Genomic DNA, 17,722 nt, shown 5'->3' with positions numbered 1-17,722 from the left:
GGACTTGCTTGGTTCAGCTGAATCAAGCTCTAAAATTCAGATGTTGTGCTCCTATTCCCAAAGGGCATGCCATTCTCAAGTTCATATCTATGGTCTTCTGGTTTTTACCCAGGCAAAGCCAACAAGAATGTCCAATGGGATGAGGACACTGTGGAGTACATGCCCACCAACCCTGTCAGAATCGCCTTTGTCCTGGTGGTCCATGGCCGTGCCTCTCGACAGCTACAGCGCATGTTCAAGGCCATCTACCACAAAGATCACTTCTACTACATCCACGTGGATAAGGTGAGGAGCGCTGCTCATATCCCTGTGCTGGGCTTCCTCTGCAGTCTGTCTATCCATCTCTGATCCTTCCTCCCATCTCAGAAGTCCAGGCTGAGACCTAGAGATGGAACAGCAGCATGTGGTCCTGAAGTGGTGTGTGTGTGTGTGTGTGTGTGTGTGTGTGTCTGTGTCTGTGTTGTGTGTGTGTGTGTGTGTGTGTGTGTGTGTGTGTGTGTGTTGTTAGTTCCATAATGTTTAGCTATGGCTCTCAGCTTTTCCTATAACCATTGTTTCTCTGGTTCTTTGTCTTTTTATTCTTCCTCGACACATGATAATTACACATATTTATGGGGTACAATTTGATATGTTGGTATATGTATACAGTTGGCTCAGGAAATTAGCATATCCATAGCCTTAAATGCTTCTCATTCCTTTGTGATCAGATCATTCGGGACCCTCCCATGGGATTTTTTCAACATGTTCTATCTTACAGTTAGCGTTCATTTCCCTCCTACAAAATGTAACACATACGAGAACTTCTTCTCAGAACCTAGCTGTGCTGCGGGTTTTGCTTGTTTGTTTGTTTGTTTTGTTTTGTTTTGTTTTGTTTATTTCTTTCTCTCCTTATCTGGTGCCCACTGCCTACCCCCACAGACCTGTAAAACTAACTATCCCAGGAGTGGGCTCACTTTCTCTAGAATAGTCTGGGTAGTTGAGATACTCTTTGGGGCCGTGTGCTAATCAGTACTGCCCTTGTCTGACTGCAGCCACAGGAAACTGTCAATAAACAGGCGTGGTTGTATGCCAATAAAATCTGATTACCAAAACCCACACTTGGCTTGCTGACCCTAGAGCCATCCTTTCCCTAGAAGTTTCTGTTAATCTGTTGATGTCACAAGATAGGTGCATATCTAGAACCCTAGAACTGATAGGTAGAGAGGTAGGGAAGTTGCTCTGAGGTCAAGTCCAGCCCCAGCTGAGACCCTGTCTTCCCTCAGAAAACCGCAGGCTGAGTTGTAAGTCGGTGGTAGAATGCTTATCTAGTAAGTACAAGGCCTGGTTGTAGCTTCTACCCTAAAATAAATCCCAAGAGGCAAAAGAGCTGTTTTCATGCCTAAGATGTGTTTCTGATCAGTCTGTGAAACAGTAAGGGAGGGGATGATCCTGAAGGACAGAACATACAAACTCCATCTCCTACCTGTAAAGACTCACCGAACTTAGACAGACCCATGTTTTTTAGCTTGGTACCCTCAGATAACATGGGCCAGTCATCTGTGATCATATGGTGCTCAAGACCCCACAAGCTCAAGCCCACTGGTTGACTAACTCAGCAGTGGGCCACGAGAATCTGAATTTCAGTAGCCAATGGAAAAATTCATAGGAATTAAACATTTGGATATTGATGCAGAAAGACACCACAGGCTGGCATCCACAGCAGCCCGTGTAATCAGACTCACCAACCACAGAAGGAGCAGGGTGGCTGGGATGTCTCTGGGCTGATATTTTCTGGGCTGCTGACTGTCGCCTTTTCTCCTTTTCTCTCTGGGAAAAGAGGTCCAATTACTTGCATCGGCAAGTGCTCCAGTTCTCCAGGCAGTACGACAATGTCCGAGTCACCTCCTGGAGAATGGCCACCATCTGGGGTGGGGCCAGCCTCCTGTCCACCTACCTGCAGAGCATGCAGGATCTTCTGGAGATGACTGACTGGCCCTGGGACTTCTTCATCAACCTCAGTGCTGCTGACTACCCCATCAGGTGAGGCCGTCAACAGCTCCAAGGCAGCTAGGTCCAGGGTCTACTTTTCCCTTCCCTCTTTATATAACACCAGTGGGGACACAGGAGAGTAAGGCAGTCTGCTTCCCATCCAGAGACACACCCTGCCTCATGAGATGCACTGTGTTTTCTCCATGAGATCACCCAACACTGTGTTCAGAAAGCAGAGGGCAGATGTGGAAGAGCATCGTGTTCTTAATGAAAAAGGCCAGGAACAGCCCTGTGGACAATAGCAGAAGATGATAAAGTAAGTGATGTTGTCTTAGAAAGTGTTCCAAGGCAGAGAAGAGCCGGGCCAGCCCTAGTGTGGGTAAGAGGAAGTTGGGCTTGGAAGAGCTATAACAGATAGTGTGAGGGAGAGAGTAACAGAGAGTAGACTAGGTTGTGTCATGGATATGTTACTCCAAGCCACATGAAAGTATGTTTTGAGCAGAGAAAGGACAGCTCTGATCTTGATGTTGAACTCAAAGCAGGCTAATGGAAGTGAGGTTGCTTACAACAGCCGAGGCAAGGTCACAGATAAAAAGTGAGAAAGACTTTGGAATATTTACTCTAGAGAAAGATGTGTTGGCAAGCAGGGAAGGAGCACAGGAGAGCATAGAAGAGCTTTCTAGACCAGGATTTGTGAGCCATGCAATATTGACACTTGGGGTGACTTATTCTTTGCTGTCCCCTTGCATTGCTGGTGTTTATCAATGTCTTTGGTCTCTACCTGCAGACTGCCAATAGCATGCTCTACCCACTTATGTCCTTCTCACACAGTGTCTGAAGATATTGTCAGTGTTCCTCAAGGGCCCAGATCACCTGCAGTTGGGAACCATCATGTCTTTATAAGAGAAAATAAAGTGGAGAAAAAATATTGATCAAAAATGAACTTTCTGCATTTGAGAAATCTAAAAATGGGTGGAGTTTAGTGAGCAATAGCTGGAGGAAAGGTTATTCTAGACAATAGGGCAAAGGGTAGTCAGAACATTCCTTTGCCATCTTCCAATAAAGGACTGAATTCAGAAATTTCTTGAAAATGCTGTGTATAGTAGATACTGTGGGAAGTCATTACTTGAGCCCTTGTAGGGAGCTCAGTAGATAGTCAAATTGAGGTCCACTGTCGTACAGTAAAGACATGACAAAGCAAAGATTAGAACTGGTTCTGTCTGGTTCCAAAGTAGATGTTCTTTCTGCTTGCAACTGACCTCTTGGGAAAATCAGGAGACTGGGTTGTCTGTGGAGTTGCAAACAAGAAGGAAATAGGCCAAGTAGACACACTACTGCTGGTCCCCTAGAAATGATGCTTTGCATTGATTACAGTCCCAGCTGTAACCATGGCCACTTACCCTGAAGGGTTAGGATCATACAGGATGTAGGTTTAAACTCTCAGCAGACTGCTCCGCATGGAAGTCTGAGATCAGTCATCAAAGCAGCAACAGATTCACAGGAATATAAATTCATCCATGTGATAACAGGAGGTCATAACAGACTGTAGCAGAGCAACAGGCCCTTGTAAGGGGCTCAGTGCAAGTCAACTATTGGCATCCAAGTTGCAGCCAAGGGTTCATCTTTTATCTTTGCAAGGGTCCCAGCTATCATTCTCAGACCATGTGCTGCAGGTGTGTTCTTTGTGGCTTCTTTCGCTTTACAGCTCATTGTTTGTCTCTGTGCCTGGCTTGCTCTCCCTCTCCCTCCCAGGTCATTGCCAGAGTGCGCACCCACCCCCTTAGCTCTTCTGTGCACTCTGTCAGCCTCATGGCCAGAGAAACCACATGCTCTAGGGCTCTGCTGTTTCCTCTTGCTGTTGTCTCTATGAAGTTGCCCCACACAAAAACATATGGATTTTGCAGATGAATGGTTTCATCCCAGGCAACTCTGATAGGTTTTACTTCCCATCTGCTGTCCCATCTGTAGCTTCTAAAAGGACTCCTTCCATCCCAGGAAGAATAAGAAAGTTAAGAGCTTTCTCAAAGAGCAGAGGGAGTGCCCACTTCAGACATTTCCAAGAGGTTTTGAGGACTTGGGGAGACAGAAGCAGCCCAAGGTATCCACTCTGAGCCCCCTCCCACCATCACTGGGAGTGCAGACTGTCTTCTTAGGTAATGAAGACTCACTGGCTTACTGAGTCATAGACATGCTAGTTCCTAGACACAGGTAGCCATGTAAGTTGGTGCATACTACTTGAATTGTGTACATCTCAATTTTCCACCTTAAAATGAGCACAATAACAGTGCCTCTTGCAAGGGGCTGTTGGAAGAAGAAAATGAAAAATGATACCTCAGAGGCATCACACAGAGCCTTATGTATAGCAAGTGCTGAGTAAATACAGTCTGGTCAAAGCAGTGGGGTGATGTGTGCATCACAGGCAGGACTTCACACTCCCCCTCCCTTCAAAATATTTCCCCTTTCCCTCTGAGGGAGTGAAAAGCCAAGCGATTATTTCTTGACTCCCATTCCTTTTCAAGGTGTGAAAAGCAGAGTGAGTCTGTGACCCGTGTTTCAAGAGGAAACAAGACACAATTTGTGTGTAAAGGAGATGCCTGTGTGGGTAATGGCCAGGCTGAGTATGCTCAAAGACTTTGTGCCTTTCTGCCCTGCTGTTTGATGTGCTACTGCACTGTGCAAGCTCTGGGTGAAGCTAGGTAAATGCCCAACACATGGTGGGACATGAATGTTTCCAAGCTCTAGGTCTTGACTCATCAAAAAGCATGTTAATTGCATTTTTCATTTCCTGAATACCAAGGAAGTAATTTTTGGCTAGCCACATGTATGTAGGGATTAAACCATAAACATTTCACCCTATTGCTTTGTTTAGACCTATACAGAGACATCCATCATTAGGACCTTTGCTTTGGAGCAAGCAGAGGAGAGTTGAATGTGTCCACTGCCCCTCTCAGCCCCTCTATTGTGGGGTTTGTATGTGTGTATGTGTGTAGCAGAAGCTGTTGCCTAGGGAAAATGATGTTGATATATTTCAAGCTAAACCCAGGATCTGCATTTTCTTCCTCTTGGGGACATAGGGCCATGAAAACATAACACATGAGACCCACTATGTAAACACATAAGTTATATTAACCACAGATTCAAGCCTGTGTCTTGAGAGAGTACCAGTGCTGGGGACTGCAAAGTTGAAGAAGTTAGAAAATACAAGTAGATGAGACAGGAATCGGGTGGCCAGGCTTCTCTACAGTCTCCCCAAACCAGTGTTTGCATGATACCTAAAATGCAAGCATTTCCTGCATACCTACTATGTGCCAGAACCTCTGTTGGGGACTTTAACACATAGTTTGTTTTAAATTTTCATCCTATAAAAGAAAGGTATGTAAGAAGCCAGTGGACTTCACAGACCTACTGTGAGTCACAGCCTTGACAAGACCAGTAGTTTCACAGGCCCACTATGAGCCAACGTCTTGACAAGACCCAGAGAAGAGCTGAGGTGCCTGAGGATTAGAAATCAGTGCAGACACCCAGATTCTGTGCTCAATTGCTCCTATATCATCATCCCTTTCATCAGCTTATTGGCTCTGATTGGGTAAAATTATCCCTGCAATCGACACTAAGAGACAGCCACAGCACATGGGTGCCCAAGGCTTTGCAGATGCCAACCTTCCCATGATGCTGTGGGCAGAGTGAATGTACCCAGTGAGGTTTGTTCTTGCTCCTGGCTCTCTGAAGAACAGGACAGCTGTCTCCAGCAGTTCTGGTTACCTGGGGTCAGATATAGAGTCACAAATGGAAATTGGATACTTGGGTTTGAGATCTAAGCTTACTTTATCTTCTTCCTCATTATCTTACTACTCAACCCCTTGTGATGGCAATTCAGGGGTGTCTTGGAAAGGGAAGGGTCTAAGCTAGTCTGGTGAGGCCAATGTAAAGAACCCCCTATATCCATGGATAAACTCAGGAGATGGGCCTCCTTCTGACAGACCCAGTGGCTTCACAGGTCTACTGTAAGTCAAAGCCTTGATAAGACTGTCAAGGTCTTGTGATCTGCTGTGAGTGGATCACAATGACTATGTCCTGCAGGACAAAAAGAGGAGCCAGTGGGTCAGTGCTTTGAACTCATCTATTGGTCTGTTGATGCCTTAGTGCCCACACTGGGAAACTTTAGAGCAAGAGACCCTATGTCCATCTTGAGAGATTGTGTTGGTGACTATGGGAGAAGAAATGGAAGGACCCAAAAGGAATTGAGGAGATTGTGTTGGTGACTATGGGAGAAGAAATGGAAGGACCCAAAAGGAATTGAGGAGACTGTGGAGGAGGTCATAGCTTCTGTTGCTCCCAGAACCATGGCTACAGAACTGTTCTCAACCTCCACACAGAGGCAAGCTTCCAGCAGCCATATGAGCTTCTAGAATCCACACAGCCATTTAGCCCTACAGTCACACACAGCCCAGCAGCCACCTTCTGCTTGGGGACTGAGAGCCCCACACCTGAACAGACAGCCTGCTTCAGGAGACTCACAGAGATTTCAGTGGGAGATGGAGCAATGAACAGAGCAACCCAGTGGCCCGAGACAAGAATTTGGTAGAGCAGGTCAGAAGAGATGATTGTGAGCCAGACAGGTCACAGCCTACAGATTTAAGGAGAATGGAGGTTGGGTGAAAGTGTCTCCTCTTGGCTTCCTTGTCTGTTTTATAAATGTGGTAAAACATGTAACATGACACTATCTCTGCCATTTTTATGGATTCAGATGAGTGGTACTGAGTGTGTTCATGTTGGACAATCATCATACCCATCAGTCCCCAAGGACTGTTTGACCTTGTAAAACAACTTCCTCCTCCCTCCTCCCTCTGGTCCTTGGCAATTACAACCTACCCATCCCTATGAGTTTGTTAACTCTGTGGACCTCTTGTAAGTGGAATCATGCAGTGCTTGGCTTGTGACTGTCTTATTTCACTTAGCATAATGTCCTCGAGGTTCAGTCATGTGAGTGTGTGTCACAACAGCCTTCCCTTTAAAAGCTGAAGAATGTTTGCTTGTATGACCACCTGCAATGATTCTAACTTTTAAGTGTTTTGAATGATGCTATCATCACTGTGGATATAAAGATGTCTCCTCAGGACCCTCTCTCTATTTCTTAAGTGAGTTTAGATATCACTAAATTATACTGTATTCAGTCTTGGTCTTTTTGAGTAGTATGATGGCCATAATGGCTGCACCATTGTCCATTCCCACAGCACTGTGTGAGAGTTCTGGTTTCCTCACTTCCTCTTCAGCACTGTTTGTATTTGTTTGTATAACTATCCTAAGGAGTTTAAAGTGTCTCTTGTCTTTTTCAAGTACACAAACCCTTGAAACAAAAGCCCAAGAACCCTTGGACAGCTGATGTACCTGTCTGTAGACCAGATAGGGAACTGTCTCCCAAGAGGAGCTTGCAACCCATTCTTTTGCTGTTGGTGTTGTTGTTGTTGTTGTTGGTGGTGGTGGTGGTGGTGGTGGTGGTGGTGATGGTGGTGGTGGTGTGTGTACATATGGATGAACACACGACATGCCATGTATGTGGCAATCACAGGACAACCTCCTGTCTGTCCTCAGCTTCCATTTTGTTTGATATAGTGTCTGTCTTTCACTATTACGTAACCCAGGCAACCTGGCTCCTGAGCTTCCAGGGAGTCTCCCATTATCTCACCATATGAGTACTGGGATTACAGGCATTTGTCACTGTGTCTGGCTTTAGGCGAGTTCTAAGGATTCAAACTCAGCTCCTTATATATGCATGGCAAGTGTTCTACTCACTAAGTCATTTCCTCAGTCCTCAAATGATCCTTCTAGAATGTCACCCCAGCCCACATCAGGCTAACTTCACATTTCCCTATTTTTGTGAGTGGGATCCCTGTTCTCCTGATCATGAACAGATGGAAACTTGTGTACCCTTCATGGTGCTGCTACACCCAGCACCCACCCACATAGTCTAACAGTAACCCTCACAACACTCTCACATGCATTCCCACTTCCGATGCTCTCTATGCCCATCCAGATCATACCCTCACCAACTCAACCCCATAGACCTCCAGAGGATTGCAAGCTAAACCAGGCTCTGAGAGACCACACCTTCTGATAAGCCCTTTACCAGGTGCCTTCCCAGGTCTGGGCCCTAGGGGAGTACAACACAGAAACATTGCTTTCTCAGGAGGGCTTGACCATCATGGTGAGGTTCTCAACAAGGGAAATCTGGATTCTGAGTGATTCCGAGCTCTGCTCTAGACCAACTAATTACAAATTCTCTGTGTGTCAAGAATATCTACACATTTAAATCTCTGTATATGGCTGTGATATGTGGCAGAGGGCATAAAGCTACTGTCCAGAGGTAGGAATAGAGACATTCATCATGTAATTACAGAAACAGATAACAAAATAACTGCTGTGATAGAAAGTATGGATGCTGGAGAGATGGCTCAGTCAGTAAAACATTTGCCTGGCAAGCATGAGAACCTGAGTTTAATCCCAGAACCCATATAAATGATGGTGAGTGTTTTGCAATCTCAGTGCTGACTAGGTGGAGACGGGCAGACCCTGGGCCTCACTAGATAGCCAGCCAGCCCAATTGCTAAGTTGTAGGCTAATTTGTCTCTACCCTGTCTCAAAACAGAAAGGGAACAACTCCTGAGGCTGTACACACACACACACACACACACACACACACACACACACACACACACACACACAAACATGCATACATACAAAACAATAAAGTATATGAGCTGCAGTACTTCATAGGAAGTCTTATTTAAGGGTCCCAATATGTGGGTCATTGAGTGTGATCTGTGCTGTCTCAGCATCTGAACCACTTTTGTCTTTGAGTGTTCTGAGCTGCACACCCTCATTTCTGAGACCCTGAAGCCCCGAGGACAAAAACATCCAACAAAATCTCCACCCAGATAATGTGTGATCTGAAAGGGTGCACCTGCTCAGACTGCTGCTGCTGCGGGGACTGGGATAGTGAGCCCTGCTGGTAATTATGCTGTTAACAGCCTTGTTTGCATCTAGTAGCAAAATAAACATATCTCCAGCCCTGTTATTTTTCCAGCCGACAGCCCACACCCCCCGCCTTTGCAGAAATGTGGTTTGTTTTCCTCCTGCCTGATGCTCAAGCTGTATTTTAGATCAGACAGCTCTTGGGCCTTCTTGAAGCTAAGACAGACCCCCATTATCTACTAGACAAAAGGGGAGCGGCTGGAACAGCTGGAGTTCTTGGACTTCTCTTAAGAGTCAGATGAAAAACACTCAGCTTCCTCAGAAAGTCACAAGTGGTCACTTTGGTTTAGGACATCATCTTCGTCCATGTAAATAAGGACGGAGATTTCTGGAAGGATGGAGAAAAGTGCACCACATCAGTGGGAAAGTCATAGAACAAAAGACAGGAAATGGATGGAGTTTTGCCTGAGGAGTGCTGCCAGCACGCTGCTGCACGGTCCTCCAGACTCACTAGTTCTTGTAGAGCCAGGCGGCACTGTGCTGACTCCTGGGAAAGAATTGTTAGGACTTCCTATTTCATTTCTTCTTAAAAAAAAAAAAACTATCCAGAGTGCTGAAGAGGAAAGTTTTGATGGCTTCTTCTTGAGTGGCGTTAGGTTCACTCTCTGGCCAACAATGTAGCACAGTTGCTTCCTTCATGCAAAGGATACTCTTTGGGAGCCCGTTGGAATCCAGGCAGTGTGCTGGCCCATCATCCTCTGATAACCCTTTCTGGGGTGATGGAAGTGCCTCCTAACGTATCATCCAATGCTATGCACCATAGGAGACCACACAAGAATTGAAATGTGCCTCATGGTGCCAAGCAACTAACTTTTAAATTTTATTTTAACTTAAAGGTTAACAGTGACCTCAGAATCCTTATGTTTGTTTCATGGAGTGAAACTCCATTAAGCAGTATTAATTATCTGCTTTTATAATCCCCGAAGAAGAAGAATGAACCAGTGTCACACAGTTCAAAAACCAATGTTCTACCATCCATCCTCTGCCGATGGTCTCACCAGATCTCAGGTCGGTGGTAAGGTGAATCTTTAAAGGTATTTCATCTTGATTTCGCCCTCTGCGGACCTTGTGGACTCTATCATCTTGGCAGCATGTCTCTATGTGCTTGTGGATGGGATGTATCCCACCCTGGTGTCTCCTTTCCCGGTACACAGAACAACTTCTTAGAGGAACAAAGCCCTCTTTTATCTGGCTTTTCCACTGTGGCCATGGGCAGGAATAGTGTGCTTGCAAGGATGTTCTAAGTGCATGTTGGGAATTTGGATGTGAGCCTAGGGTAGTCCATGACACAGGCAAACAGCATTGTAGAGTGTGTTATTCCTGCTGCCTGTTCCTGACACCTGGGAGCAGGTGGAAGTTCATTGCAAGGGCAACCTGAATAGACAGCAGCTCTTAAAATGTCATGTGGAAAAGGGATTTGTGTTTGTTGCTTTTTATATTGATGATGAAAGTGATTTGGATGAGTACAGGGCCCACTGGGCAGAGTTACAGTACAACCATCAGATGAATAAATGTAAAATGTGAGTTTTTACATCTTTATTATTATATGCATCTCCTCCCTTGCTTCCATCCTCAGCCACAGCTCTGCATAGTGAATAGCCTGTCAAGGCTCCAAAAGAAGATGCCCAGCAGAATCTCTTGAGATCTGCCATTCTTCCACAGACAATCACAGCTGATAACATTTCTTGGTGCTTATTGGGCATGACATCCTGGGCCAAGTGTGTCATGTATGATCCACAGTTACTCTTGAAACAGCCTCAGGTGGTAGATGCCACCACAGCATCTCACTCTACAAATGAGCAAACTGGAGCTCTGAAGTAGGAGAATTTTTCAGGGTCTCAAAACTCAGCTGTCAGGACTAGGATTCAGATCTGTGCTGCTTCCATCACTGGGGAAAAGAAAGACCTGATTTCTTCCCAGTGGCTCCTGTCACTCTTTTTTTTAAAAAAAAAAAATCATCATCGTCGTCATCGTCATCATCGTCGTGTGTGTGTGTGTGTGTGTGTGTGTGTGTGTGTGTGTGTGTGTGTGTGTGTGTGTATGAAATATGCTCTTGTGGAGGCCAGAGGACAACTTTGAAAATCTGTTCTCTCTTTCCACCTGGGGCTGGAGAGGTCTAACTCAAGTCATCAGGTTTTGCTGGCAAGCTGTTTCACCAGCTGAACCATCTTGCTGTCCCCTGGTCCTGTTACACTTATTTCATAGTTCTGAACTGAAGCTCTGCAGCCATTCCTCCCCATTTAAGTCCCTGTTGGATGAGAGCTGAGGAGAGAGGTCCACACAGCAGAGCCCAAGAGGCAACTGGCCAACCTTTTCTGTTGTGTCCTTACTGCATCCCCTGTGGTCATACTCAAAGGGCAGAGATGCATCGGATCCAGTTGAATTATACAAGGTCAACAGCCAAGTAGCAGCCAGGCAGGCACTCCAGCATGGGATCAGTGAGCTGCTGACTTAAAAGTGCTCTGCAGAACTGTCCTAGGTTGCCATGGTGTTGCATAAGCAGCTGACACCAAGGAGGAAGTCAGTCACTCAGGACACCATCCATGCCTCCACAGCCAGCATGGATCCTTGTCCAGAGAGACACTTCCATTCAGTGACTGTGTTTGCCCTAAGCATAAACCTAGGAGCCAGCTGTCCTGCACCAGCCAGTCACAGCCATCATGACCCTCTGTGATCCTGCCTGCTTCTGCTTGGGCTCTACATACTTTGCTCCAAGTGCCTAACTTTGGTGTTCCATTGAATTCTCATTCATTTAAACATCAATCTATAGGCATAATTAAGAAGAAATGGCTTCCATCATTTCTGATATGCATAGTCATCCCTGTGTAATAATAAAATAATAATAACAATAAACACGCTGGCATTTTCTATACTATCAGCTGTTCTATCAGGGCAGAACAGAGTGCCTGTGACATCAGGCATCCTCCATGTTAGAAGAAAATGTTCTCCATGTGCTGAGCCACTGCTTCTGGATTTGGAGATAGGGCTTGGAAGAAGGTCATTAAGGTTTGCTGAGTTCCTATAGAACTAGGCAAATAAACACCAAAGCACCACCTTTGTTTCTCTCTTCCTTATAAGAAACCAGCAAGAAAGTAGCCGGGAGCAAGCCAGGGAGAGGGCCTTCACTGGGAATCAATTTCATTGGCACTGTTGGTCTTAGATTCCAGCTTCCAGAACTATGGGAAAGTGTCTGTTGTTTAAACTTCCCAGTCTGTGCAACCTGAGCTAATGTACCATTGCACACCCCCTAGCAATGCTGTGTTCTCATGATGAGTAAAGCCAACCTTCTGAGTTTTCATTTTCTTACCTTCAAGAGAAGGGAGACACTGTTGTCCGTGGCAGAGCTATACAAGGAGCAATTGCCGAGTGGAAACTCAAGCAGTTATTGCATCCAGCTCTCTGACAAATTGTCTCATGAGCATGGATGTCTCAGCCCACATCTATATTCTGAATTCCCTTCACCTTTCCCACTATCTAAACATGGCAATACTCAACCATGTTGATGCCCCAGGAGAAAAGAGGCCTAGTCTACCATCTTCTCATGACTTAACATGCCTACCAAATCCAGTGCAAGATGGGAAGAGTCAAAACAGAAGAGTGTGGCTGATTTTAGCCTCAAAGGTATAACCCAGGCCTGAGGCAAGAAGTAGGTCAAAGGACTGGAATCCAGGAGGAAGTCCTGTCTGCATCTATCCATTCTACTAAGTGAAGCCTTAGACCTTTTCACTTCCTCCCAAGGAGGGGATGGGAGGAGGGCCATAGGAGGCAACCTGGTGACCTCTTGCTGTTCTAATTGGTTTCGTAGGATGATAGGGGTGGTATTTACACATAGTTGGACAGTTTTATGAGGAAATTGTTCTCCTCTGAGAACAATGCAGATATGAGTTAAAGCCCCATGTGATTAGGAATTCTAGACAAAGCCATGATCTGGCCCTTTAGGAGATCCTCCTCTTTATCCTCTTGTCCCTCCCTCCTTTCATGTTTCATATTTTCCTGCTCTTTTACTAATGCAGAAAGACTGATGGGGCATGCCTGTAAGGAAGCCCAGGGCTTGGGGTGTAATCGCAGTTGACAGAACACTTACTTAGCATGTATGGAGACATGGTTTCTATTGGCAGCACCACAGGAACCAGTATGGCATTACACATCTGTAATCCCAGCACAGGAGAAGCAAAGTCAGGGAGACAGGAGTTCAAGGTCACCCTTTCCCTAAGCTACTTATAGTACTCAAAGCCAGTCTAGGATCCATGAGACCCCACATCACAAAACAAAAGAAACCCAAACATGGGAGTGAGGGAGGTGGAAGTCTTTGTAGTTGAACCCCAACAGCCTCCTCTCCTCTCCGTGGTACAGGGCTGCTCATCTCCTCACTTGCTCTTGAATGAATGCAGTCTGCCTGGAGCTTCAAGTAGAAGCTTCCTCCAGACCTTCCCATTGGTATCCTCATTAGCCTTACCAATGGGACCTTTTCTCCAAACCTAATAGCCTACCGGGAAACACTGCCCAAGTACCCTAGGCAGTGTCCAAAAATGGATTGGACATCTGGACTGGTCACTAGCTTAGGGGCATGGTCATGGCTTAGATCTAAAACATCATCCCTGTGAGAATCACTCTTGATCATCAGTGGTGAAACAGCCCCACCAGTCCAGCTTAGGCAGCTGGAATTTGGACTTAGCCCAGTCCCCATAACACTCACTGGCTTATGGCAAAGTAGAGGGAAGGAAGGAGAAGGCCCTTGGCCATGCCAGCCAGCTTTTCCATGGAGGAAAGTGATATGTAATGTCAGCACTAGTGTTCTGTTTCTATACCCAGGAGTGAAAGTATGCCCCAAAGCTGCTGCCTGTCTCCTGTGTCTTGCCTCCTCCAGAGGAGGATTCTCCTCGGCCCTACTTAATTGTGTTCATCACTCAACGTTACTTGGCAAATCCTGCTAGGGGCACAAACACTGCCACCCCTTTCTCAATTATGCTCTTTGTGCTGCTAGAATCTGGTTTAAGGCCAGACAATTTTTGATTACAGAGTCAATCTTTGTTTAAAAGTTTGCCACTCCGGGGAAGTTTCTAGAAAGTTCTTTTTAAACAATGCATTCTCTGGACACCTACAGCAAAAGAGTTCCATTAACCCAGATCGCTTTTGAAGGTACAGAGGAACCACTAGGCAGCTAGGGCAATGTCCCAGCTGGGCTTCAGAGAGAGGAATGGATGCAAGACCAAGAGGTGTGGCTTTGTCTTGAACTAAGCAAGCAGGAATCAATCCTTTCCCATGACTGTCCTGAACATCTATCTCCAAGGGTGCTAAATGTCTCCTATCTCTCTTAACTGCTTAGCCATCTAGCAAGAGAGGACTTCATCTTTCCATTAATGAGATAGGTAACTGAGAGCATGCCCACCTGCTGACAGCCACAGCTCAGACTTATGTCTTCCACATCCTTGACACTAAACCTCAGATTCTTGAGCTTGGCCCACAGGCTGCTCATAATTTGCAAAGACATGAGACACCAGTGAGTTTTTAAAGCACAAACAGTTAGATACATTAACATATGTAAGGAAGAAGTAAGGCACCCAACCCTGAACTAGAAATCTCCCTTTAAAAAGCAGCTAATTAACAAGAAAAAGTTAACTAAACAACAACACAATTAGTAAGTGGCTCTTGGATCATTCAGAAAATTTCTATTGAGTGCCTACTGTGTGTAAGCCATTTTGCTGGGTACTGGGAAATTATAGCTATTTCATGCTCCATGCTTGTGGGGCAAATGGATAATACATTGGGTAGAAAGGCTTATGAGGAAAGCTACCATGAAGAACAGTGTGAGCTAGGAAGACACTGTGATACAGTGGAAATGTTAGAAAGTTCAGGAGCTCAAGGCCAACCTTACCCTCAGCTACAGAGTACTCAGGGCCAGCCTGGGATATGTGAGACCCCATCTCACAAATCAAAGGAAGCCAAAACATGGAGAAGGTAGAGAAATAGGCAAATGGAGAGACGCATTGTATTAGATAAGAAATGGATCAGGTGTGTGTGTGTGTGTGTGTGTGTGTGTGTGTGTGTGTGTGTGTGTGCGCAGAGACAGAGGTTGATGCCAGGTGTCTTCCTCAGTTGCTCTCCACTGTATTCTTTGAGACAGTGTTTCTTGCTAGACCTGAAACTTACTGATTAGCTAGACTGGCTGGCTGGTCATCAAGCTCCAGCGGTTATCCTGTCCATTTTCTAGTCGGGGTTTCTAGCATACACCACCATGGAGATCCAAACTCAGATCTACATGTTTGCACAGCAAGAACTTTATCCACTGAGCTATCTCAATGGCCCTTAGCTAGATTTTATAAAGGGTAAATATTTAGTCCTGTGAACTGCATTGATCAATGGTCTCTGCATTGATGAAACTCACTGTTACAGCAACAAAGCTTCCACAGGCAAACATGTGAGTGAATGGATGCCACTGTGTCCCAATAAAGCGTAATCTACAGCAGTGGGCTATAGTCTGCAGCCCCTATACTCGCTCATCCTGACACATCCCGCATGTCTCAGATAGCGGCCTTGTTTGGAACACACACGCCAGCCTTTGCAAGTCTAGCTTCTGACCACTCACACACTTCCCTAGATGTCATCCTGGATGACTCCTTCAGCCCATGTATCAGATTTTGGTCCCCTCAAGGCGCCAGTCTTCAAGATCCCAGACAGACATTCCCAATGCCCTTTGATTTTTCTCCTCTGCTCTTGAACAGTAACATCCTATGTATCCCAGTGGGCTCCTTTCTCCAGCCTTCGTTCATAGCTTAGATGCAGTTTATGAAACACAACTCTTCCATCAGACTGTCCTGCAAGAGCCAGCCAAGAAGGGAAAGACAACTGGCTTGCAGGCTCATGTCTTTAGTTCAGTCCAGCCACCTGCTGTAAAAGTCAACCAGAGCCAACCGTCTCTGTGGAAAGCCATCATTAATACCTGGTGCTCATTAGCCCTACAGTTCACGCTGTGCCACCATCCTCAGCCAGAATCAAGAAGGTTAACAACACTGATGCCAGTGCTCATTGGCTTTAGCTATTGCCCCAGATCTCTGTGCGCACATGCACAACACACACACACACACACACACACACACACACACACACACACTCACACACACACTTCACTTCCTGGCTAAATAGTCACGTTTCTGGCTAATGTCTTAGTGTCTTCAAATGCTCCTTGATTTCCCAGAGTAGCCAGACCTATGTCTCTGTGCTTCTTTCTATAACTTGGTATGTCTTGTGTCTCTGGTCCCCTACTGCCCCTCTGCCTCGATGTGTGCAAACTCCTCTCCTGTAATTGGTCTCTGGAGTCTGCTGTAGTTTGCAATGTCATTTCAAAGAAAGAAAGAAACACTTTTAACCAAAGTGTTAAAAACCAAATGCATCTTAATGACATGTCAGTTTTCAAGCCTCTCTACTCATTCATTTGTTCATTCATACTATTCAGTCAACTATCACTTGCTTAGTGGAGGCATGCGGTGTGCCTGATATTTGCCTGACTCTAAGACCCTTGCCCTCAAAGAACACACTGATCAGGCCATTAAAGAATTATGCTTTTATGACACTGTTGCAAAAGAAATTTGCATGTATATTAAGTAAAATAGCATTCTAAGAGGGCAGAGAAACTTCCCTGGAGAATTAATTACCTTTGATGTGAGAGTTGAAATAAGAGGAAATAACTGAGTGAAAAATGAATGGAGGGCTGTGTTCCCAGCAGCAGGGACTGCACATCCAAAGGTCCTAAGGCAGGAGAGAATACAAGTCACATACACAGCAAATGAAGAAGGGCTTCAGTGACAGGATGTGGCGACAGGAATAGCCAACAGAATACAACCAGAAAGAAAGGTAGTCAGACCATAGGGGACAGTGAGATCTATGTTAAAGACCAGAGTTTATTCTGACAGCACCAGAAGCCTTTGGAAGTTTCTTTTTTTTAATTGTGAAGTTCCGTGATGAGAGTGTCTCAGTGATCATTGTTTGGCATGAAGGAGAAGGGTAGGAAAGAAAAGGAGAGAACTTTGCCAGGCTCCAGAGGAGGAGCAATTGCAGAGCATTGTGTGTGTGTGTGTGTGTGTGTGTGTGTGTGTGTGTGTGTGTGCATGCTAGCCCTGGCTATGCAGGTGGATAGGTTTGGTGTATCTCAGATTGTGCAGATGTATAGGAATGGTGTATCCCAGTCTAAGAAAGGGGATAGATACAGTATATCCCAGGATGTACAGGTGGATAGGTACAGTATAGCCCAGGCTATACAAGTAGATACATACCATATAGCACAGGCTATGCTTGTGGGGCACACAGTATAGCTGTACTCTACATCCTGTTCTTTCCTGGGATGGGATTATCTGTAGCAGCTGATATTTTATGCACCTGTTGCCCAGATTTAAAAAAAAAAAAAATTAAGCTGAACCTAAATTTTTTCCTCCCGCCTGCCCCTTTCTGAACAGAAACAGAGGAGGAGTGGATGGGATGGGGGGCAAAGGGGAGGTGGGGGGATGGAAAGGGAGAATAGGAGGGAGGGGAAACTGCAACAGGGATGTAAAACAAATGAAAACATTTAATTAATAAAAAGAAAAGATAAAATAAAATCACATGGGATATAACAAATAAACTGTCTCTTTATATGCAGATATTAAATTTTTATAGTATTTCTCAAAAAAAAAATTCTTTCCTCCCTGGAAGGACTTCTCAAGAGCTCAGGCCATCAGGGAAGTATAAC

General features: G+C 45.4%; 1 protein-coding gene across 1 annotated transcript in view; it reads left to right on the top strand.

The window, feature by feature from the left end:
* Positions 1–17,722, top strand: part of Xylt1 (xylosyltransferase 1) — a 296,511-nt gene that overhangs the window by 219,629 nt on the left and 59,160 nt on the right. Inside the window, exons 4-5 of the mRNA XM_028867781.2 lie at positions 113–285; positions 1,817–2,019. Coding sequence (XP_028723614.2) covers positions 113–285; positions 1,817–2,019 — 376 coding nt within the window. The remainder of the gene's footprint in view (positions 1–112; positions 286–1,816; positions 2,020–17,722) is intronic.

The sequence above is a fragment of the Peromyscus leucopus genome, chromosome 1 (assembly GCF_004664715.2).
Source record: "Peromyscus leucopus breed LL Stock chromosome 1, UCI_PerLeu_2.1, whole genome shotgun sequence".
NCBI classification, from domain to species: Eukaryota; Metazoa; Chordata; class Mammalia; order Rodentia; family Cricetidae; genus Peromyscus; species Peromyscus leucopus.
Note: the sequence above shows the minus strand (reverse complement) of the source record. Positions and strands in the feature narration are given on the sequence as shown.